Source organism: Ambystoma mexicanum, chromosome 2q (assembly GCF_040938575.1).
Source record: "Ambystoma mexicanum isolate Mex_15411 chromosome 2q, UKY_AmexF1_1, whole genome shotgun sequence".
NCBI lineage: Eukaryota > Metazoa > Chordata > Amphibia > Caudata > Ambystomatidae > Ambystoma > Ambystoma mexicanum.
In genome coordinates this window covers 1,348,493,638-1,348,516,859 of record NC_090924.1, presented here as the reverse complement: position 1 = coordinate 1,348,516,859, position 23,222 = coordinate 1,348,493,638, and the positions used below count along the sequence as shown (strand labels likewise).

Genomic DNA, 23,222 nt, shown 5'->3' with positions numbered 1-23,222 from the left:
TCTCTTGTAGTAGAGCAATGTCTATTTTGTCTTCTGAGGTACGCATGGACTCTGTTCCTTTTCATGTAGCTATTCAATCCTCCGACATTCCATGTAAGCAATTTCAAGTCGGTGGCCATGTTTGGCGATTTCTGTTAGTGAGGACTTGTATACTGGTCGAGTCACTGACTGAATGCCACCTCTAGACCACGTATTTATGTAAGTAACGATTCTTGTTGGACAACCAAGTTTCATGTGAGGTACCCGCCTGCATTTTCCATTTGGTGTATGCTGAGTGAAAAGCTGGGGTATCGGGCGGTTTGGCAGGGTGTCCACTGGTACAGGCAGAATGGGGTTCTTAAAAACACTCTTAACTCTGTTAACTGATAACATTCACCCAGCATTGTTGCCTATGCTCAGGCGTGTCCGCGTTTCGCTACTTCCCTCGGTACCCTTGTCAGGGACTTTCACGCAGTGCGTGGGGGCAAAAACGAGCAACCCCATAAAAGAACCTCTAAGGGAGAAAAGGCAGCAGTCCTGGATCGGGCCCTCGCTAGCAGGTGGCATTGGAGCGTGCTTCAGGGGGTCCTACACTTTAGCTTAAGCGAAGTGCTGACTGCAAATCTGGGAGGTTCCCAGTTAAAATCGAGTCAAAGATGATCCTATATTGATCGTCTGGGGTTGTCTGCTTTTCTCGCCTCTGGTTTGTGTGCTTCCTTAGTTGGAAAGCCACAGCTTTAATGCTGGGTGTGGCTGCTATCTGTGATGGGGCTGATTTATTTATTTTTATTATTCTTTTTTTTTTCCTGTCCATCCATGCATGTGCCTTTTCGGGGAGGTTGAAGAACAGGGCACGGTTCTTGTGAAGGAATTTTACTCTTGCCGGGTACATAAGCATATATTTGAAGCCTGCCTGACTGAGCCTGGCTTTCGCTGTTCAGAAGTGGGCCCTGTTTTTCTGGATTTGGAGGGTATAGTCACGCTCGCCGTATCGCACCTTCCTGCCTCGAGTGGGCTTGGATCTTCTCTCTGTCCTTATAGCTAAGAATTTTTGCAATTATTGGGCATGGGGGAGCTCCTGATGGTGGCTTTCGGGTCAGTGCCGTGTGCGCCCTTTCTTTTGTGAAGCTCTGTGAGATGTTTCCTGGACCGGCCTCTTGCGAAAACGTATTTCTGATGTATGATGTATGATGTAGGGTCTGGGCTTTCTTCCCCCTCCAGCAGTCCTATGATTCATACATTGCGTCAGGCTCCCCTCTGCGTCCTCCGCCCTGTCTTCCAGTAGCCTAACTTTCTGCTTCAAAACTTTGACCTTGGCCTGGATTTCCTGGCTCATGGCGGTGTTGTCCATTAGTTGCTTCTCTAGGTTGGTGTTTCTTTCCGCCAGTTTCCTGACATCCTGTCGCAGCAGGCCCACCTCGACCATGACCTTATCTATCTTGGCGCACAACAAGGTTTTTAGTTCCGCTATAGCCTGTAATATTTGGTTGTCCGGTTCTTCGGCTGTTTTAGTTTTGTCTAGCACATATTCCACCTGTGCGGTGGACATCTGGAGCGGCGATTTGGCGTAAAAGTCCAATGTAGCTTGGCTGCCCTTTGTTTTCGGTGCTTTGGGAGGCATTCAACTTTCTATGTATCCTGCTTGCCGGCCCAAAGTGTGGGTTTGACTGCCTTGTCCCCAAGCAGCGGCTGTCCGGGACGGTAGCGTGGGTTTAAAGTAATGCTTGAAGATTTGCTTGACTTATTCTAGGTGTAGTGGAGCAGTAAGAGAAGCGGGAACTCCCAGCTCTGCCTCACCTATGGGCTGCCTTCTCGAATGATTCCATGCATTAGGACTGATGCGTCGTGTGTTTAGGAGATGAGCTGGGCAGCAAATATGTAACCTTTTGGATTTGGTCCCAGGGCCTACCATGCCCTGATACCATCGAGGGGTTGTGGTGTATTTAAATGGATGGCGTGGGCCTTAGATGCGCTGGTGGGGCCGGAGGCTGCATCTGGTTTAAAAATTGAGTGGAGTTACATCCGATATTGCAAGGAAGCTGGGCCTGCCACCGATGCACGCGGGTTCGTGAACTCTGCGTGTTGCAAACAAACAAAAAAGAAAATTATTTCAAAGGAATAGAATTGCTCCCGGGTGCTCTGGCACCTGCGGTGCAGTATCTTGCGGTAGACTGGGTGGTCTGGCTGAGGCAATACGTTTGTGGCACAGGCATTCACACTTACAAAGTCCTGGGCTCCCTAGGCGTGTTGGGGCCGCTACCACTGACCGGGACGTGCAGAGGCTTGTTTATTGGCAGGCACCTGCCAGGTCCAGGTCTGTCTCCTTCACTGCTGATATCCTGGTGCGGCACTGCCTTTGGTTTCCCGCTCCGTGTGAGGCTCAGGGGGACACGATCGTAGGCACTATCTTTCCTCTTCCTCCACAGACCTCAGGCAAGACAAGCCGGGCGTTGCATTTTCTGTGCAGCAGGGTCGGAGTCTTAATGCGTGGGAAAAGTGCACCCCCAAGGTTCTCCGGCAAGTGTCTGTTGGGTAGTGAGGAGAATTAGCACGGTCGATTGCAGGCATTCCGGCATATTTTGTCGGATCGGGCAGGAGCTCAGTTTAAATCCTTCTCACTCCACAGCTGCTTTCCACGCCCCCCATATGCAAGATATGGTTGACCAAATAAGTTGGTTTTCTTTTTGAATTTGTTCTGTTTACATTTTTTGGCATTTGGATCAGCAGAACAGGCAATAGAGGACTGATTTCAGTTGGTTATAAGTATCATAGAGGTTTAAATGCCCAGGTTCTGAGGAGCTTAAGGTATGGTGGGGAAGGTATTTAGGAAGTACAAATAGCAGCTTATCACCAGCTAAGTTTTTCAAATATGTACTGAGTTGTTAATGAGGCTACAGGAGGGTTTGTTGGGATCTTGCACCTCGAACAGACACAACACCAACTCGCCATTGGAAAAGCACATCCCGACACCGGCTTGACTACAGTAATGTGCCTAGAAACCTGGCTCAAAGACAATAGAAATCTTATTTGAAAAGGTCAGGTCCCACTAGTCTGCCTTAAAGGACCATAGTGACTTTGAAGCTCGCTTTTGCTTTTTAAAGGCAAAGTAAAGACAAAGCCTTGAACGTTGGCATTGCTGCTGAAATATTCTGTCTGATCACCCCAGCTTTTCAACTCAGAGTGCACTATAGTCTCAAAGTCTGCATTCTGTTTCCTTAACAGGGTTGGGTCTGTAGTATTCTAATCCATTTTGTGCATTGATAGTTTTTATTAAACTTCCTATTTTTTTCATTTAAAAATTGTATTTGGAATCTTCAATTACATAAATGTAACCATTTCCATGGGCCAAAAGTGCTAAATTCCTTAGATTACCATACCTACAACAAAACATTCACCAGTGGGCAGATACAAGTTTAGAGGAAGGAGATTGGGAATGGGAAAACATAGTGAGCCATATCGAGCAATATGTTAGCAAATAGAGCAGTAATTAAACAGTGCAGATATCACACACACATTGTTAAATGGGCTACACATTGGTGTACATTCCTGTTGGGATTATTTGTTAACAAAAGAAACTTGGCACTGTTGTGGTGGGAAGAAAACGGCATACAGAGTTGGTGCACGTGGCACTACATAACTTGTAATTCATTCAATATGTTGCAGGATGTCACAATATTGTATAATCTTATCACATTCCCAGATCATGTGCAGATGGGAACCTGCTTTCCTCTTGCACACACAGCACATGTCACATGGAAAGAGTTTGCATACTTTCATTCTTGAGGGATTCCGGAACAAACAGTGAATGATTTGCACTTTAGTGTATTTTAGATCCAAATTAACTCTACCACCTCTCTACACATATTAATCAATTGCACTGCCCAACTCAGACGCATTTTGTCTGATCAGTCCAGTGACCTGGGAACTTTAACTCAACCAACAAAACATTGTTGATGCTGAGAGAAGTAGCCTCTGTGATAGCTGGGTTAAGATTGGTGGCTTGCGCAAGTGTGTCTTCAGCTATGGGAACACGCAAGCAAGGGTATCCAACAAAATCTAGTATCTTGGGACCTCTGACGTTCTCAGTTTGTACTTAAAGCTCAAGAAGCCATAGTCAATTAACAAATTCCTTTCTGAAACGTCTTTGTATTCAAATGCCTGTGGTACGACATTAAATCCAGTCCAATTGTTTGTTTTCCGATACAAATGCAGGTTTATTCCACAGGCATAAATCCTCAAAAAGCAGGTATTTCTGGCTCGTTTCTTTGCTTGCTTCTTTCCATTCAATTACAGTATGACATACAGGTTGTTGGATCAAAATGGTTAAGAGACTCTTATTCATCATGATCAGGCTGGCCAGAGGGGTGGGAGCTATGGAAGCTTTCTTGGTCAACAAGCGGGCGCAGTGTTTGAGTTGGTATTAATTCAATAAAGTAAGGCACGCAATGTAAATACAGCATGATATTTCCCCACATTAGGGAAGCAATTCCTCCATCATTTACCAGGAATGTCAAAATTGATGCTGGGTCCCAGGTCTAGTTTCGGTCCCCCACATTTAAGTCATTCACGTTTTTCATGTTTCCCTTCGTAGTTTCTTGGGGAGAGGCAGTGGCCGCATGTTGAATAAATACAGCAGTTTAGGAAGCAGTCATTTTGATTGCACCAATCTTATTCAATTTTGTTCATCTCCTGCAATCAAAAATAATTTCTCTTGTACCTTACGTTCTGCACCAATAGATGAGGTGTCTCTTGTGATGGAGTTGCCAAGTCTTTGAAACCATCCTTGGAACAGAGAAGTTGTTGATCAGCATACAGGTGTCTGAGGCATGCTCTCGTAACTGGGAATGTGTCAGTCTTCGTTATGTACACTTGGAAATTAGATTATCTGAGCCCTTCATTGCATTTGGCTGACTATCTGATATGTAATTGTCCTGGGGCAGAAATAAGGATCAATAGGTCGTCCACATTTGAGAGCACCTTAGAAGTATGCATGCCATATGTGATCTCTTTAATGCCCTAATGGAAAACTATTGCTATCTTCAGTGTTTCCACAAAGAAATGGAAGAGAAGGGGTAACAACAGAGCCTTGTGTTGGGTTCCGCAGTTTATAGGAAAAGCTGCGGACCATACCTCATTCAATAGAATTTGTGCTTATATCTCCCTGTATAGGGATTTGAAAAGGTTGATGCATTTGGGGACGAAGCAGAGCTTTCTCAGGACTAATTGTGGATGTGCCCAATTTATAATTATAATAGTTCTTTTATAATGCACTTAAAACAGCGAGTGGTTTCTAAACGAAGGATCAGGATTCTGACTTGCGTTTGTCTTGCTTTCAAGCTATCCTTCCTCCCCAGTTTACCGTATTTAATGCTTTTTCCGCATCCACGCTGATCACTGCCAATGGATCAGGGCGATCTTTAGAAACATGAGTAATATCAATCGGCTCTCATAATGTCATGACTGTGCTGGCCCAATCAAATCCCATCTGATTTATGATGAAGTACTAAATGGGTAATCTGCTCACTTAATCGGGTCGCAAAGATCTTTGCCTATATTTATATGTCAGCACTTAACAAACATATTAGCATATAGTTGGTGCAGTTTCTGATCTTGGCCTGGTTTCAGGATTAGTGTGATTAGAGCTCCAGAAGCATGGGCACCAGAGTCCCTTACAGTAAAATTGAAGCGGGGGCCAGTCCAGTCCCGAACTTTGTTGTTTTGCGTGCGTTTCTTTGCTGCTACCACTTCTTCCCACCTGATCATGGTCTTTGTGGTCTTTGACTCAACTCTGCCTAATTTCTGTAATTCTAGTCTATTTATGAATTGTGTTCTGTCTCCCTCTGTGCCTGCCTCTTCTGGTATGTATAGTGCCTCATAGTACTCTCTAAAGGTGCCATTAATATACTAATCCTTCATCCGTACCTACCCATCATCCTGTATAATGGCACCAGGCTACTTTTTTTATTTATTTGTTTGCTTACTGGCTAGCAGGGCACCTACCCTCTCCCAGAAATCATGGTATGCCTTCCTTGTGTAGGAAAGTGTACATTGCACCATCTCTGTGAGCCAGTAGTCTAGTCTAGCTCTCCGCAGTACGTCATGCTTTGTTTCTGGGCTACAGTTATCTTGTTTTGCTTTCCATAATGGTTTTTCTAGATTCTCTCGCTCTGCCGCCTGCTGCTATTTTTGGTATGCCGGAAAGCTTATTACCCTGCCTCAGTGGCTTTTAGTGTATCCTGTACGGAATCCTTATCTATACAGCGTACCATTTTGCCCTGGATATATTGTGCGATGGCAACATCCAGAAGCAATAATGTATTTAGCAGATATTGTCTATGTTCAGGGACCCCCTGAACAATCTAACACCAGGTTAACATCTGCATGATTGGACACTATCGCCCCAACTCCTGCCTTCCTGACTGCTGAAAGTTGGGATTTCTATATCAAATGGTAGTTGTCAGAGATTTCACAAGAATCACTACCGTCAGTTCAATGGTTTTTATTAAAATTTGTGTGTGCTCTTGGTCCATCCCTCTCGTCTTCTTTTGCACCTCCTCCCTAACCCAGGTGTCCCTGAGCCCTGGTAAGTAGATACAGAAGGTTGATCCCTATCATCTAATGTTGCCTTCGACTAGCTGTAAGGACCTAAATGCAGATTGCCGTTTCTCACTGAACTCCCTCAGGGACTGCCTAACTTTACCTACTCTATCCTGTAAGTGTTCTACTGGGACACACTGCTTGATTCAGTCTTCCAGTAAAGCCCACTCTCACCTGTCCTGCTCTTCCTTTTACTCCCCTTCTCCTCTCAACCCACTTCTCTTCACTCCTCTTTTCAATCTTCTGTTCCACTCCACCTAGGACATGCCACCACCCTTCGATATTTCCCCCTCCTCCGCCCTATTTCCTCCTCCCCACTATTTCCACCTCCTCTGCCCTAGTTCCCCCTCCACATTTTCAGATTCCTATGATCTCCTTTTATCTCCATCCCTCTCTGTGGATTGGCTTTGTCCCTGGCCAATCTGGCTGTACCTTCCCCACCCAGGACAGTGTGATGTCAGGCAATATCAGAAGTGGTGGGCTAAGCCCTGCCCACTTCCATCGTGTCGGCCTGGTCCGGATCAGCAATGGCATCCTGGGAAGTCGGTGTCCTTGTTCGTGTTATAGAGGACCCATTCTTGGCGCCCATATGGTAACTCTCACCGAGGCAAGGTTTTGGGTTCCCCGCACCAGTCCTTTGGGGTCTAGGGCAGACATTAATCTCTGGTTCTGCTTGCCGCCGTAACTCATCAGCACCATGTGGCTGTTCTTGCCACTGCACGCAGGTGTTGTGATTGCACTTCTCTCCCTGCTGTTCTTTCTCCTTCTGCTGGTGTGGGGTGCTCAGCATGGGATCTCTGTTCTGCACTCTGTTGGTTTCTTGCTCAAATATTTGATCTCTGGATAAGATCCAAAAGTATTGACAAGCATCTTGCCGAGGGGGCCTGGCATGAGACAAATGTGGACTGCTTAAAAACAGGCTTGATATACACAAAAGGAGGAGTGCCTGGTGGACCTTACCTTAAAGTAAAATTGTAATGAAAACAGATCATGATATATCACTAAATAGGTATCAAGGAATGAATTCATAAGTTGCTATTTTACTCATGGCAGTTTTTATTCTTTCACATATCATAAAAACAGGTGGGCACAAGGGGTAGGACAAGGGACAAGATTTGGGGCCCTCTTATTTGCCACTCTGAGGAGTAGGACTACAAGGCCACAGCCTCTGTGATTGGGCATTTCTGCACTTTGCCAGGCACTTCTGATATCAGCAGGAATGTTGGGGCAAAGATAAGTTAATTGCAATCAGGACCAAATTTGTAATCAAAAGCATTACTTAATTGGGAGGGATTGGTTAACTGGGGATTGACTTACCCATCTTCTCATAGGTCCTGTAAATAAAACAGCTTGTTACTCATCTAATAACATGTTTTTTAAAACTGTTTGTTCATGTTGATTTGTTCATATTTGAACCATTTAAGATTTGTTTTGATGTAGGATGCTGCACCAAGGGCTGCTGGGGGATCTCCTCGGACACCAAGCAGATCAGGGTCTTCTAATACCAGTGTTTCGCCGATCCCTATTGCTTCCAAGAAAATCGACCCTAATATGAAAGGTATTGTAATTTGTTAATAGTTGTCTTTTGCTGTTTCAATTGTGATCCAAGGTACACCTATGCAATAACACTGTTCTTCTTAGTTCTATTAATTATCCCACAGTTTCCAATCCGCCATCGAAGGATCTTTGTAAAACTGGGTGGGGATTTAATATGCATGCAGCCCCTCTCACTTCTGTACGGTGGTCCCCAAACTTCCTTTGTTCTTTTTTTATTTTTTATTTTTTTATTTGTATTCAGTTTCAAAGTACAAACAAGACATACAAAACCTTTACAAAAACATAGCATATATTAAAAGAAAACTCACAATACATAGCATGCATAAAAAGGAAACTTATAAGGACTCCATAAATGTATACTACCAACCAGTTATTAAGGAAGAGTTTTCCTGAATCCAAATTTACATCCACATATCATTTTCAACCTAGTTAAAGATTTCTTTGAAATAAAACCAATTGGAGAAAAGAAGAAAAGGGAGAGAAGAAGGCTTGAGTCGGTAGCTTAATGACTCAGTCGCCCATAATTTCCATTTCAAGGAAACTCAGCGAGATATACTCAGTTACATGCTAAGCCTGTCAAACCACAATCTCAAACTACCTATGTTTGAACAATGATGTTACAGCTTTTAAAAACCTGCACAACAGTAGAGGTTAAGGCTACTTCATGACCGCAAACTACTCTATGCCAGAAGTATTCTTCCGCAAACCCCTCCTCCCCGTGATATAAATTGCTTGAACAAAGCCAATCTCACATTCCAAGTTCCCTCACATTCCGTTTAGAGATGTCTCAATGATTGACTGGATGGTATACCGCAGATTATACAGAGCTTTATGGCGTTATCCCCTTGATTATGCTTAGCCAACACTTTCCCGGTATGTATTAGGTTTAATCTTAAACTCAGGAAGTTGTTTCTCACTTGCTTATCTGGATATTTCATCAGATAATGTGGGAGACACCCCAATTTCTTGTCAGCTGATAAAAAGGGATTTGCTGGAAGTGATGGCCTCTCTTTTGCGATTTGTTTCAATCCAATCAAATATTTCCAGTTCTCGTTTTATTTTCTGAGGATTTGACACCAGGGTCGCAAGATCTAAATTAATCTTTGTCAAGATCTCCTTCACTCTATTTTCGAGATTCGCCAGAAACTTTGATCTAGAGTGTTCGAGATGCACCCTTGTCTCCATACAACGTATAATTGCGACCAGTAATAATCTCTCGGTAAAGGGAGAACAATTTCCAGTTTGCCATACATTCAAGTGATTTTAGGCCTAACTCAAAACGCAAGCTCCATGATGGAGTACTCGCCGGAAGGCTAAGGGCCCCTTTCCACAATTGGCCTTGCAGGATATTCCATTTTATTTGCCAGAGCCGTGGCTTTGCCTCAAGGCCATATAGTATCACTGGAACCACTTTTGCTAAATAGAATTTTACAATAAATGGCACAATAAAAAATGTACAGTATTTGCTGTTTAGTTTTAACATCTGAGGTATAACTTGAAATTTTATCGGCTACATCTGACTCTGCTTTATAAAATGCAGGAGAAGCATAGATTTGTAGTCTGAGTATGTTAGGACTTCTACTCTTGGGACGGATTGACCCTCCAAGACCCAATTGGAGTAGCAAATCTTTTTCTGAGGGTGTCTAAAAACTACGATTTTTGATTTTTGGGGATTTACGGATAACTCGTTTAACCTGGCATACTCGCCCAGTTTGGTCAAAAGGCGCTGGAGTCCTGTTGCTGTCTTGTCCAGCAGTACGATGCCGTTTGCATAGGCCAGCCAATGTATCTTTTCTCCATTTATCTCTGGGCTGACCAATGCAGACGGCCTCAAAAAGCCACCCATATCCGGTAGAAATAGGTTGAAGAAAAGAGAGGCTCCCAAACACCCCTGTCTTACTCCTCTCTCCACCCTGATTAATTCAGACAGATGCCCTTGGTTGTCGAGGCGCACCCTCAGTAATGAATCCTTATGTAACTCGACTAGCATTGCAGGAAGCGTTTCTGGAATACCCTAGCCCCTCAACTTATTCCAAAGTAAGGCCCTGTTCACCTGGACAAAACCTTTGGATAGATCAATCCAGGCATCATATAAGGGGGTCTCGTCCTTGCCCATAGTGTATTCGCTCACCAGGTTTAAAACCATACCATTTAGGGAAGTGGAGAGTCCTTGCCTAAAACCAGTTTGGAAACGAGACAGGACCTGTGTAGACTCAACCCAAATTAACAGTTTGTTTAGCAAAGGTTTCATGAAAACCTTACTATCTATATCGAGGAGGGTGATAGGGCGGTAGTTAGCCAAATTTAAGCGATCACCCCCCCCCCCCTTGAAGAAAGGTATAACCAAAGCAATCTTCCATGAGGGTGGAAAAGATCTTCTCGTTAAGATCTCTTTGAAAAGATGACATAGTAGTTTGGACCACAACTTTGTGTCATTTTTGAGAACCTGATAGGTAAGGCCATTAGGACCCGCCGCTCTAGAGGTTGATGAATTGAGAATGATGGCTCCGATATCCTCCTCATTGAAGGTTAGGCACCATGGGACGTTTGCAGTCAGTCTATAACGAGCCCCCCCTTGGATTCTCAAATTTCTGACAGGTATTCCAGTTTCTGGTACTAGGTTGCACAATGTGCTGTTATGTTGGGGTTCTAGCTGATCTCCTACTGACCAGAAATTAGTTGAGTTCCCTTCATTTAATAGCTGCAGCATCAATTCCCTATCGTGTTGTAACCGCAGTGCTCTATGATTTCCTGACCAGCATTAGTAGTTTGACTTTACTCTTTTAACTTCCAATCTATAGGGCTCTAGATTGGAGTGTACTAGCTTCAAGCCTCTAAGGCATTTCCTTAGTTACCTTTTTTTCTGCCAGGTTGCCTAATCAAAATTATGTACATGATTTTGTTTATTCCCTTCTCCGGGTTCCCTTGGAGAAGAGGTGGACCAGATGAATTTTAGAAAATTATCCGGGAAACATTGGGTTTGCCACACCCAATTTGGGATCCTCTTTAGTTTGTTATTCAGGCTTTTTCCGTCTTGGTTGTACTTGACAAGCCTAATTTTCCCTTTATTGCCCAAAAGGACCTGTAAGTGTAAAACTAATGGTGAGGCTGATAAATCCGAGAATAATGATTCCAACCGGGAGTGGTCACTCCCCCCTTCCCTCTTTATTGCCAGGATTGATGGACGGCTGAAAAGACCTGGGGAAACAAAAATGTAGTCCAGAACAGATAAGCACTTGTCTCTATGCCATGTTGCATTGGGGGCAATATCCCCCCCTGAGCAGCCATACAGCATCTTCAAGTCCCAAGAGTCCAAAAAATCTAGCCAGGTCTGCCCTTTTTTCGAAATTTTCCTGACAGTTTGACCATCTAGCCCCCTTGATAACTGCACACATTCTGCATTAAAGTCTCCAGGAAGAAATATATTTACACCACCAATATCTGATGTAACTATCACTAGTAGTGAGGCCAAGGATGCCAGAAAGACCATGAGTTCAGAATTAGCGGGGTTTCCAGTAGATGTTGATGAGTACCCAATCTGGGTCCGGCACATCACAATTTAGGTGTACTCTACAGGCTTGGATTCCCGTAAAGTTTTCAAATATCGTAACAGTTTAACTGCTTGATTTTTAAATGCCATCAGGAAACCACCTGAGGGTTTACCTTTTGGCTTTTGTGATGCTGGTAAACAGTTGATTGTATAGCCCTCGATCTCTATGGGGTTCACCAGCCACTTTTCCTGAAACAGAATGATGTTGTTCAGGTCAAACAGATAATCCCTCATCTTTTTAACTTTAAAAGTACTGGAGCCCTGCGTGTTCCAACTCACTAGATGTATACCCTTTCTGCTAAAGCTGCTCGGTTCCTACTCACAGCTTCTGGAGTACTTGGGATAGAATTTCTGGCAGAAGAGTGAGGGTTTCCTTCTGAATAGAGTCGCCATTGGCTTCCCTTAATCCAGTATTATGAACCTCCTCTAGAACATCTTTTCCCCTCCTGCATGATCTTGCAAAACTTCAGTCGGAGGATCGGGGAAGACTTTCAATCCCAGTCGCTCTAGGTCTCTTGATGTGTTCAGTATGGCCATCAGTGCCTTCTTTGAGCCGAGACCCATTTCCACAAAATGGAAATCTTGTGGACCAGGGAATTTCACGTATTCAATGTCATTAGAGAACATTAAAAGATTTCTAGCTTTTTTAAGGAGACCAATGATCACAGACTTACTGAGGGATTTGTGATGTTTGGTGTTTGTCAAAAGTCTTAAGTAACCCGTCGGGGTTACAAAGTCCGAAATGTCCTCTGTGGTACTTAATATTGCGGGTGGCTTAATGATCTGCTCCGGCTTACTTTTTTCAGCCTGCTCTATGGTGTCCTTGACCTCCGTCGATTTTCCCACACCATTCCACATACCCAGGATAGAACGGTGCTTACCTTGACATGGTTCCAAGCCTGCAATAGGGATTGTGTTAATGTCTGACTGTGCAAGGGATCCCATTTTGCTGGTTTTCAAAAAAATGGAATCCAGCTTTATGCTTGCCCCCTGATGGGAACTTTGCATCTTGTTAGTGGTAATTTTCTACTTCGGCATCAGCTGCTTCTTCTGCAGAAATATTGGAGCCCATTTAATGTTTGCTACCTTGCAATCCGGGTGTCCTGACAGGGATGATCTGTTTTTGATTGCATACTCTTCCCCCATGGGCCGCTCTAGATCTTTTTCAAGGCTGAGCAGCGGATCTGTTTGAAGACCCACGCTCACGCTTATGATCTCAATTTGTTCTTGTAATGCTCCTTGTTGAATATTGGGTGTGTTCTTAAGGCATTTACCTGACTTCCGTGAATCTCTTTTTAAGGGGGACGAGGGTTGCAATTTTTATAAAACAATTTTGGTTGTGGAGTCTGCATGCCCAGCAATTGGAGGATCATTACAGGGGTGCAGCGTAATATTCTTCAAAAAAAGATTCACTCCTGTATTTGCCACTCTGATGCTTTTTTTATTTTTAGACTTTTTAGTGTCTTTCTTGGTTTGAGGTGGCAATGTGCTCGATCTTTTTTTGCCCACTTGTTTCTTTTTCGTTTTAGGTCTGGCAGCTTGCAAATGTCCAGGTCGACTCTGTTTCCCCCATTGTTGCAGGTGCCTCCTCAGCTTGTGATGTAGGTACTTCAGTATTTGTTGCAAACTCCTCATCTACAACATTAGCCATTCCTCTGAATTCTTCCAATATAGATTCAGAGAGTGGAGTGTCACCCAACATTGGAATTTGATCAGTGGCCTGCTCCCCAATCTCTTCCTGAGGGGGTGGCTTCATTTTCAGAACCTGCAATAGTTCTTGTAGCAGCTTCCGAGTGTCTTCTCATTCTTTTTTTCTTGGAGGTTAGGGAACCTTGGATTGATGAAATGTTCAAGCCCTGCTTAACCACTTCTAATCTGGCCTCATTCATTGTAGGAATAATGATTGAGTCAATGGCAGTCCCTAAACCTACCATTGTAGATTTCCATTTGGCCATTTCGTTAGTGAGCTCCAGTAGTATCCCTGCTTGGGACTGTACTTCTGTTTTAAGCAGCCCAAAAACTGAGACTAGGGAGTTCAGGACAAAGTTCAGTGCCGCCAAGGTCCCTTCTTTGGGCAGTGCGTTGTCCATAATTCCCTCAGTTGTTGACAATTTCCTTTCAATTATAGCCTCCGAACTTCCTGCTAAATTTGACGTTGGTACATGTATATTCCTCAAGTTGCCATCACCAGAGGTCAATGTCAAGGTTGCTCCCAGCCCTTGAGGTAAAGAAATGTTCCTCCATTCCTACCGATGGAGTTTGTAATAATTGTGGGGGGGACCAAACAATATCTACGTCACTTTCCACATCATTAAGGCTTTTGTTCCTTTTTTTGCCGAAGTGATCCTTGATCTTCTTTTGGATTTTTGTAGTCGTGACTGTATATTCCAAGACTCGACGCCAGCAGTGACACAGAGTGTACTTCTTTCCCTGCTTCTACACCTCCTGGCTGATGTAAGCAGTCATGAGCATGCACTTGAGCCTGGGTTCTCAATAAGGTGTTAGATGACAGAGGGAATGTGTTTGCTGCAGCTGCTGGGGTCCCCGCCACTGGTGCAGACACCAGATAGGACCCATCCCATTCAGGGGCCTTCATGTTATCTAGGACTGTGCTACGTAGTTTCATTTTCTTGGCCTCAATTTAAGGCCCAGTGGAGGAATATTAAACTTCTGAGCGCTTCCTCCCAATAGGTTGTTGATATACGCAGTGGCACCGGATAGCTGAAAATACAATTAATGCCACTCAGCGAGGCTTGTAATGTGAAACACCCTGGGAACTACTTGCAGCCAAAGCAGGTTGTTGTTACGTGTCTCAAAGTGAATATATTGTGTGGCAAGACCAAGGCATCGGCCCAGTCATGCACCCCAATACAGTGGGAAAAATTCAATAAGCTCTTTCATAAAAGGCATCGGACGTGACCTAGAAACGCTGCCCCTTCTTGTACTTTCCGAGCTGTTTACAAGATGGTTGCTGGTGTATTTGTGTTTATTTGACAGTGGATATGCGCATAGGTAAGCACGGGTGGGTGAGTGGCGGCACAGGCTGTAGGGTCGCAGACAAGAATACTGTAGGTTGTAACCAAATCATACAAAAACGCCCACCAACACTGTTCTTACCGTGGGCTTGCTGCGTTTTTGATACTTCTCCATAAAAGCCTCGACTCCTTGTGCTTTTTGTATTCACTCGCTTATCGCTTGTGGCCGAATCTTTCCCACGTTCCTGGAGCCACCAGGTTGCAGTGTGATAGTGCGGCAGCCACCAGCAACTGCTAGATATTCCGAGGCAATCCGGGCAGGCTTAAGGAAAGGGGCCCACTTCAGCAGGCTCAAAGGACCCAAAGACCAAAAGACTCTGCCTCGGACTCCGCGGCCGCCCCGGGGTGGAGGGGGTTTATGTATGTTGAATATTATGGTAATAGAAAGTGGACTGCAGATGCTTTAAGACAAGCAACATGATTCCCAGCAGGTAACAGGTACAGTTCAGCCAAAAGACTCTGCCTCCGACTTCCTTTGTACTCTGGCCCTTCCCCATTCCCCCGAAACATATGGGGATGTCACCAGGAAGGAGATGGGACAAGAGCATGGTGCAAAGCTGCATCTTTCTTTGCAAATTAATTGTGCATGTGTGTGTTTGCCGGCATTCACTCATGTTTTCCTTTCTCACGGATATTCCAGGCCACAATTGCATTCCTTTTCTGTGTGTTTGGAGCAATGTCTTTCACTGCACTTTGCAAATTTTATTTATTTTTGCTTTTTCTTTGGCAAAGATTTGTGGTCTTTGTTTTTTTTTTTATTTTTTTTTATTAATACTCATTACCCCTGCTGTCTTTCACATTTTATCTTCAATGGTGAAAGTCAGAGTTTGATGTTTCTCCTCCCAAATGTTTTTTTTATTCGCTCAGCAACTAAAAGAAGGTAAGTGAAAATGTTGTTTTGCAGGGCCCAGAGCAAGTGCCTTTTTCTCTGCAGCATACCATACCATGATGGTTTTGAATTCTCCACATAATGGAACTTGCACAAAGGGTCTGCCACAGCCTTACCACGGTAGCCTCCTGTCTGAGGTGCCTGGCATAGACCTTTAGCGGTGTGGCCTATGAACTGCAAATGCAGAATGGAATGAAGACCTGGGAACCCTCTCAGCCTGGTGCAGAATGCCCACAATGGGGTTTCCCAGTGCCAGTTCTGCTCCAGAAGTGGGGTGTAGGAATTGGAGGGGCTCAGTCTCTGTCCCCTCTGCATGACTGAACAGAGTACCACCTTTTCTTGCCCTATACCCATTGGGCACAATGCTGGCCAGTTTTTATTTGTCCCGTACAACTACATCCCACAGAAGGCCTGGCAGTGGAAGACCGAGTGAGTGGGCAACCTTATAAGGAAGAGAGCCAGCGAGGAAGTGCAGGATTGCAGGGCAAACCACACCTGAAACCATCAATCTAGAAGTGCTACGGGATGTAGAACTGAACAGTGATTCTAATTTCAAAGGACCGCAAGCGCTCCACATGTCAAGCCAGCACTCATTCCTACCTTAATCCAGACCGCAGAGCAATCCCAATATCAAACTGGCATGTCAAACGCTTTGTTCGGTCATGATATGAACTTCGATATTAACTGTGCTTTCAACAGGCCAACATTACCAACTGGGAGTGCACCTGTGCATGAAAAGGGGGCAGCCCATTATATGTAATTTCTTACCTTTAACCCAGCCCATGGTGAGAAGCAACACAGTGGTTGTCCAGTGGTATTAGCTGGGAGAAAAACTATGGAGAGTGAATGGGGCGTTCGGATGAGGTTGGTGAGGACCAAACAGAGGAAGGACCGTTCAGAAGAGCATGAAGGATTGCTGAAAGCCTTCACAAGGTGAGGTAATGATTGGTGGGAGATGGTGCTGCCAAGGTGTGCAAGTGAGGCTAATCGAGGGAGAGTGACTTGGAAGGTGACCAAGAGTGAAAGGAGTGTGATTGAAGTAAGTGTGGGTGAAGTTTTGTGGTAAAAATTAATATTCCAAGATGGCCGCCGACACTAGATAGACGTGTCAGCTGCTGCTCAAGTGCCCCCCAGAAACCCGAAAAGCGGTTAAACCACCTCTGGGGCACTGTGAAGCTGTGTCGGCGGTGGCAGGGAAGAAGGAAGAACCGCGGTCGTGTTTGCAGGGACTGTGGGAAGCGGAGATGCAGGACCCCTGCACTCAAGGGTGAAGGTGCGAGAGCCCCGCGGCCGAAGTGGTAGGTGAATCCAGCAAGGCTCCAGCAGACAGAGGATGCCGCAGAGGGGAGCGGGCTCACACGGCATGGATCGGATGATACTCCACCCCCACTCCTGAGCAATCGGAGCAGGGTCAGATTTGGAAGAGAGCAGACCAGGAGTCCTCACGCAGAGGCTGATGGGCGCAGGGACACTAAAACAAACAGGAAGCCCTGCTGCTACCCGGGACAGGATGTCGCTGGCCCAGAGGCAGGGGAGGAAGCCTGCTGGGTAGTCCCGAGCTGCGGCGGAGGAAGAGGCTGCTGCCCCAAGCCTAGTTGTGACTCCAGAGGACTTGGGAGCGGGGAGCCTGAGGGGACTATACCGGCATAGCAACAGAAGCCAGGCAGCAGCGGTGAGGAGTAGAGCACCCCCTAGGGCCCAAACCGGAGAGCCACCAAAGCACCAGGGCCACTCACAGCCCGATAGCCCTCACCTTACCACTGCAAGAGACTCTGTGCATGGTCCAGTAACTGGCCCCCCAAGAGAGAGGAGTACAGGAGTGCCTGGTCAGCACAGGGGGCCCGAAGTCAGCTGACCTACAACTCCAAGCAACACATCATTTTGAGGCTGAAACGGCCAAACTGAACCCCTCAACTATAGGCCCCATAATACACTCACCGGGCCAGTAAGGAAGGCAGGCAGCCTGTAGGGACACCAAAGATGTCGGAGCAGACTGCCCAGCCCCCTCCTTACCCTGCACCTCTCCCCCGATTGCCAGGAAGAGGCGGCTTGACCATGTTTGGGAAGAGTGCACACTCAGCTGCCCCCTCCCCCAGAGAACAGCCAAACAAGTGGACAATGGGCCCGGCAACACAGGGACAAGGAGGAAACGATGATGGAGAACCATTGCCTTGAGCCGCTAGTGGGGGGGGGGGGCGCAACACCTGAAGCAGAAGAGACCCTGGGGTGTGAACCCCCATGCCCTCTTCGCAGCTGACGAGAGGGAACTAGCGGTGGATAGCGGAGAATAGCCGGAAAGACCACCATCAAGAACTGTCAGGGGTTTCAAGCCTGGGAGAGTTGGGTGGATGTCCAAAGGCAAAATGAAGCCTCAAAGCAGGCTCCATCGATGGGTGATACGCCGGGCAAGATGAGGGACATGGACAAGACCATCCCAGACATGACGGAGCACAGGAATCCCATGGAGAGGGGAGTCGCTGAGCCCATATCAAGGCAGGACCTCCATAGCGACCTAATGACCCTCCAAACGACACTCACCAAGGCATTCGATGTACATTTCCAACTAATGTGAACAGATCTTAATACAGCCCTGGCGGAAATAAGGAAGGAGGTAGGCCAACTGGGGGAGAGGACAGACCTGTGGATCAACATAAGGATTACAAATCTGCTGGAGTCTGTCATGGATAAAGACCTGAAGGCAGAGGCGTTGCTAGTGGGGGGCTGAGGGGCTATAGCCCCAGGTCTTTTGGTTGTAGCCCCGGGTAGAAGCTCAGGGGTTCCACCAAAAAGGCTAGCTAGCCCCCAGTCCCGGCAGTACCAAAATTAGCATAGCCCCGGATCTTTTCCAGAGCTAGCAACACCCCTGCCTGAAGGGGTAGGTTACAGAAGATCTGCGCTGACCTACTGGTGGACACTGGACCAGAAACCATCAGATCCACAGAACTGGCAAAATGGTGAAGGGCCCCAAAGCCATGTCGAGCGATGTTTTAGCTGTATTCTACTGATACGGGCAGGAAGAGGCGGTCATGTGCGCTGCTAGGGCGCAAGGACCAGTGATGTATAAAGGCTCTCTGATCTCGCTCTTTCAGAACCTAACCGACAGCTCCGTCCTTAAGATACAGCAGATGGGTGCAGTGGTCAAGGAGCTGGCCTGGCAGGAATCTGATAGAAGTGGTCTTTTCTCTTCGTCTGGTTTTCTATTGGGAAGGGGGCCCACAAGCGCATCACATCACCGCAAGTGAGGGATAACCTTCTGCAGTTGGAAGCAGGTCAGGACCACCAGGAAGGAAAACCAAATGTTGGTATAGCAGGAAGCAGTGAATGGTACACATGAAGTTTGGATACAGGGGGGTGGTGGACAGAGTGGCTAGAAATTGGGCAGTGGGCGCGCAGGAGGACGCTCCATCTTATTTTCAGTGAGCCCGGGAGTGGAGGGCGAAGTTGGGAGGAGGATGGAGGGAGTGGCACGGGTCATCCTGGAGTTGGAGAGCGGGATGAATATGGGGCAGGGGGTATGGAGAAGACATCTTGGAAGTTGGGGGCATGGGCTTCAGGGTCAGATGGAACAGGGAAAGGACTGACTGGAGGGGTGGTGGAAGGAAATATAAAGGGATCATAGCCGAAGGAAGGGGGGGGGCTGTGGAGAAGGGAGAGACGAAGGGGAAACGCACTGCAGGAAAGAGGGGGGGGAAGGGCTTGTATAATAGTCAAAAACATTCAAATGGTTAACACATAATGCGTGAGAGCTGAACACCCCCCCTCAAGAGGAAAACATTGGAGCAGTTCACTTGGAACTCCGGGCCGGATGTTTTGGCGATTCGGGAGACTCACCTCCTGTAAAAAAGAACAGGCGAGACTTCAACTGCTGGATTTCTCTCGAATATTTCACGCCTCTGGCCCAACTAAGACTTGCAGGGTGGCTGTTCGGAATGGAATGGGCCTCAGGGTAAAGGATACAAAGGTAGACAAAGGAGGCAGATACATCCTAGTGCGGGAATACATGGGAGCAACTTATACGCTGGCCTCCGTTTACGCGCCTAATTCCGGGCAAGAGGCCTTTTTGAGGGAACTGCTAAACATTCCTGAGGGATTTGCAAAAGTACATATAATCCTAATGGGTGACTTTAATCTGGCCTGGCAGAGGGATCTGGATAGGGTACCAGGAGGGAGCTCATAGGGGGAGGGGGTAGTAGCATCTATCTCACTGTAAGACAGATTTGAGGCCCTGGGTCTACGGGATGTGTGGAGGTGGATGAGGGTGGGACAGAGGGTTACACATTTCTGTCCTGCGTGCATGGAACACAGCATGAGGTGGCAACGATGACGATGCGCCTACCATGGTGCAAGGCTGGGGTCTTGGGTTCGAAGGTCCCAGAGGTGCAGTTGCGAGACCTTTATCGGGGAGGAATTGTAAGGAAAGATCAAGGCCTTCTTTGAGTTAAACGAGGCCTAGCATCCGATGGCATGCATTCAAGGCCACAATAAGGGTGAATTCATAGCCGCAAAGGCACAGAGGGAAAGGCAGTTGACTCCTTGAGGCCTAACTGGAGGAGTAGGTTGAAGAGGCTAGGAGGTGAGCAGGGGAGGCCTCATCCAAGGGGCGCAGCGGGCAGCACCATTGCGGCTATAACGGATGACCAGAGAATCCGCCATTCCCGTACGGAAGAAATTCAGGATTTTCTCTAGTTATTATGGTGACTTGTAGTCTACTCAGAACCCCTCGAGTCAACCTCAAATAGTCTTCCTGTACGGCATTCTGCTACCTTGGTGGGCGGTGAGGGAGGCACTAGGGCAGGATGTCATGATGGAGGTGGTGAGTCATAGCAAGCCTCCCTCAAATAAGGCACCAGGGCCGGATGGCTTCACAGCCTCTTACTATAAGACCTACGCAGGAGTTTCTGTCCCCCCACCTAACTAGCCTATTTAACAATTTTTGGGAGACCGGTTGAATCGCAGCCTCATGGAAGAAGCTAAAATGCTCTCATCCCCAAGCCTAACCAGGACCACACCAAGTGCACATCGTATAAGCAAATAGTGTTGATAAATGTAGATGCCAAAGTATATTCTAAAATTCTGCCCAATAGGCTAGAAGGACTCCTCAAGCCTGATCCACCCGGACAAGTCGGGGTTCGTACACGGTAGCCATATTGCTGCATCTCGAATTTAGGTGTTCACCTTTCTGCATTTTAGCCAAACTGCCTCTTATTTGAACTTGGTGGTCTCCGCACGTGTTTTAGTCTATTGCCTCTTCTCGTACTCAGCTTCTCATATTCAGCTGCTCCCATTGCATCCTAGCCAAACTTCCTCACCACTAATTAGTTGTTTACCCAGATACTGCTGCCCCCAGACCACCTAACTTAAACACCTCTTAACGTTTGTTGTTAACCCCACTATCTAGTATGTGTCCGCTCACCACCAACTTGGTTGCCTACATCTTGATTAGGCTCATTCCTGGATCACCAAACAAGATGGCGCCATACTTACCCAACTTGCCAGCCTCATCTAGGTCCAACAACCAAGCACCATATCTAGACCCTCAGGATCCCTTGGCTTTGCTACTGTCCAGTCACCTTCGCACCATTATTGAAAGGAACCTAGGACTCAGAGCCAGACTAGCAAAAATCTATGAGCCCCTTGCCCGCTCTTTGCCCTTCAAACAAAATTCTAGAATGCAACCACTCCAACCCAATCCCTCTACATTAACTAGTAACCTAACATAAAACCTCCACCCTACACCCCTCCATAACTCCCTCACACAGGGCACTCCTGAACCCTCTCAGGACAAGCGCCATACCACTATGTCAAAAAACCCAGCCTGCCCTAAAATCAAGGGAGCTTTAATCGATGCCAGATCGCTAGTAGCGCACGCTATAGAAATTGCAGACCTAATCCTTGCTGAAGACCTCGACTTCCTGGCCATTACTGAGACCTGGTTACACCCTGCAGCGGGCCCTAAGTTAATGCTGGCCGTCCCGGATAACTATTCCATCTTAAGACAAGACCGCCCCAATTCCAGAGAAGGTGGTGTCGCCATCATCCACAAGTGCAGCCTTGCTATGAGACTAGCTACCTCTACTGATGTCGCCTCCTGCGAAACTCTAGCAGTTCAACTACCTCTCACCAACTCCCAAACTCTTAACATCTATCTGATCTACCGCCCACCAGGCCCCATCGGCACCTTTGAGGAGGACCTTAACTCTATTCTATCTAATAACCTTAAAAGTTCTACCCAAGTTCTCACACTAGGGGACTTCAACTTGGGTTATAACGACCCGGATGACCATCCCGCCAGCACCACAGCTAGCATTCTTACTGAAATAGGCTTGATGCAAAGATGCAGGACACCTACGCATGCAAAAGGCAGAACACTCGACTGGGTGGCTGACTACAATTGCCTAGTGAACAGTATTAACACTATACCTCTAGCCTGGACTGACCACCACCTGGTATCATTCATGCTGTCAGCCGATAGACCCCCTCCTACACCTATCACTAAGGCCCCACCAACTCTTACTAGAAATGAGAAGAACAGGACAGTAGAAAGACTCATCCGCAACTTACTTCCCACACTTAACACACTTCCTGACAACCTGGATCCTGAGACCTTGGTTGAAGCCCCTTTGCGATGATTTGGATCATCTTGGTATCACCTACACAAACTATGCAGATGATACCCAGATCCTCCTTCCGCTTTCAGGAGATTATGAAAAGGATTTGGCCTTGCTAAATAGGGTGTACATCCTCATCCAGGCATGGATGGCCACCCATGGACTATGCCTGAATGATGATAAAACAGAGCTCATCATCTTAGGCACTACATTCAGCATAAAGAAACTTGGCCCGGCCTATAACTCCTTCATGATTCACAGGAACAATATCAAAGTCGGACAGGAGGTCAAAACACTGGGTTTCTAACTAGACTCCACTTTTTCCCTTAAAAGACAAGTGAGCTCTCTTGCATCCTCCACGGCTTACACGTGTAAATTAATCCAGCCAGACCCTTCCTATCGGATTCTAGCTGCCTGACACTTGCCAGAACCCTCATATTGTCTCGACTTGACTATTGCAATGCCATGTACTTGGGGTCCACCAAGGCCGCCACCAGCAAATTGCAATCCCTCCAGAACAACACTCTCAGAGCAGCCCTCGCCATTTCCAGAAGAGAGCACATTACAGGATTCAGCCAACAGAACTGGCTCCCCACCAGAGACAAAATTCTCTTAAAAACGGTATCACTCACCCACAAGTCCCTTAATAACTCTGCCCCCTTCTACTTGATTAACAGATTCCACAGACAACCCTCCTTAAGACCCATTAGAACTATATACAAAGACTGTTTATCTGTTCCGCACTACAAAAGGGCAACTATAGGGGGCAACAGTTTCCCGGTAAAAGCTGCCAAGCTCTGGAACTAGTTGCCTCCTAACCTCAGAGCAGACCTACCCTACCAGAACTTCCGATCCAAGTTGGTTTCTTGGCTGAAACTGGTCCCACTCAGACAATAAAATGTCCTGCGTTACCTGCACACTTTGTAACCACGTGCGCCCTCTTGCTTACTTGTACATTATGGTCCTATAATATGACTGCTGATTTGTATATAACTCTTTGCACCTAT

The 23,222-nt window shown here is 46.5% G+C and overlaps 1 protein-coding gene across 1 annotated transcript in view; it reads left to right on the top strand.

The window, feature by feature from the left end:
• DYNC1LI1 (dynein cytoplasmic 1 light intermediate chain 1) overlaps nucleotides 1-23,222 on the top strand; it is a 1,016,060-nt gene that overhangs the window by 819,528 nt on the left and 173,310 nt on the right. The window contains exon 11 of the mRNA XM_069648812.1: nucleotides 8,017-8,134. Coding sequence (XP_069504913.1) covers nucleotides 8,017-8,134 — 118 coding nt within the window. The remainder of the gene's footprint in view (nucleotides 1-8,016; nucleotides 8,135-23,222) is intronic.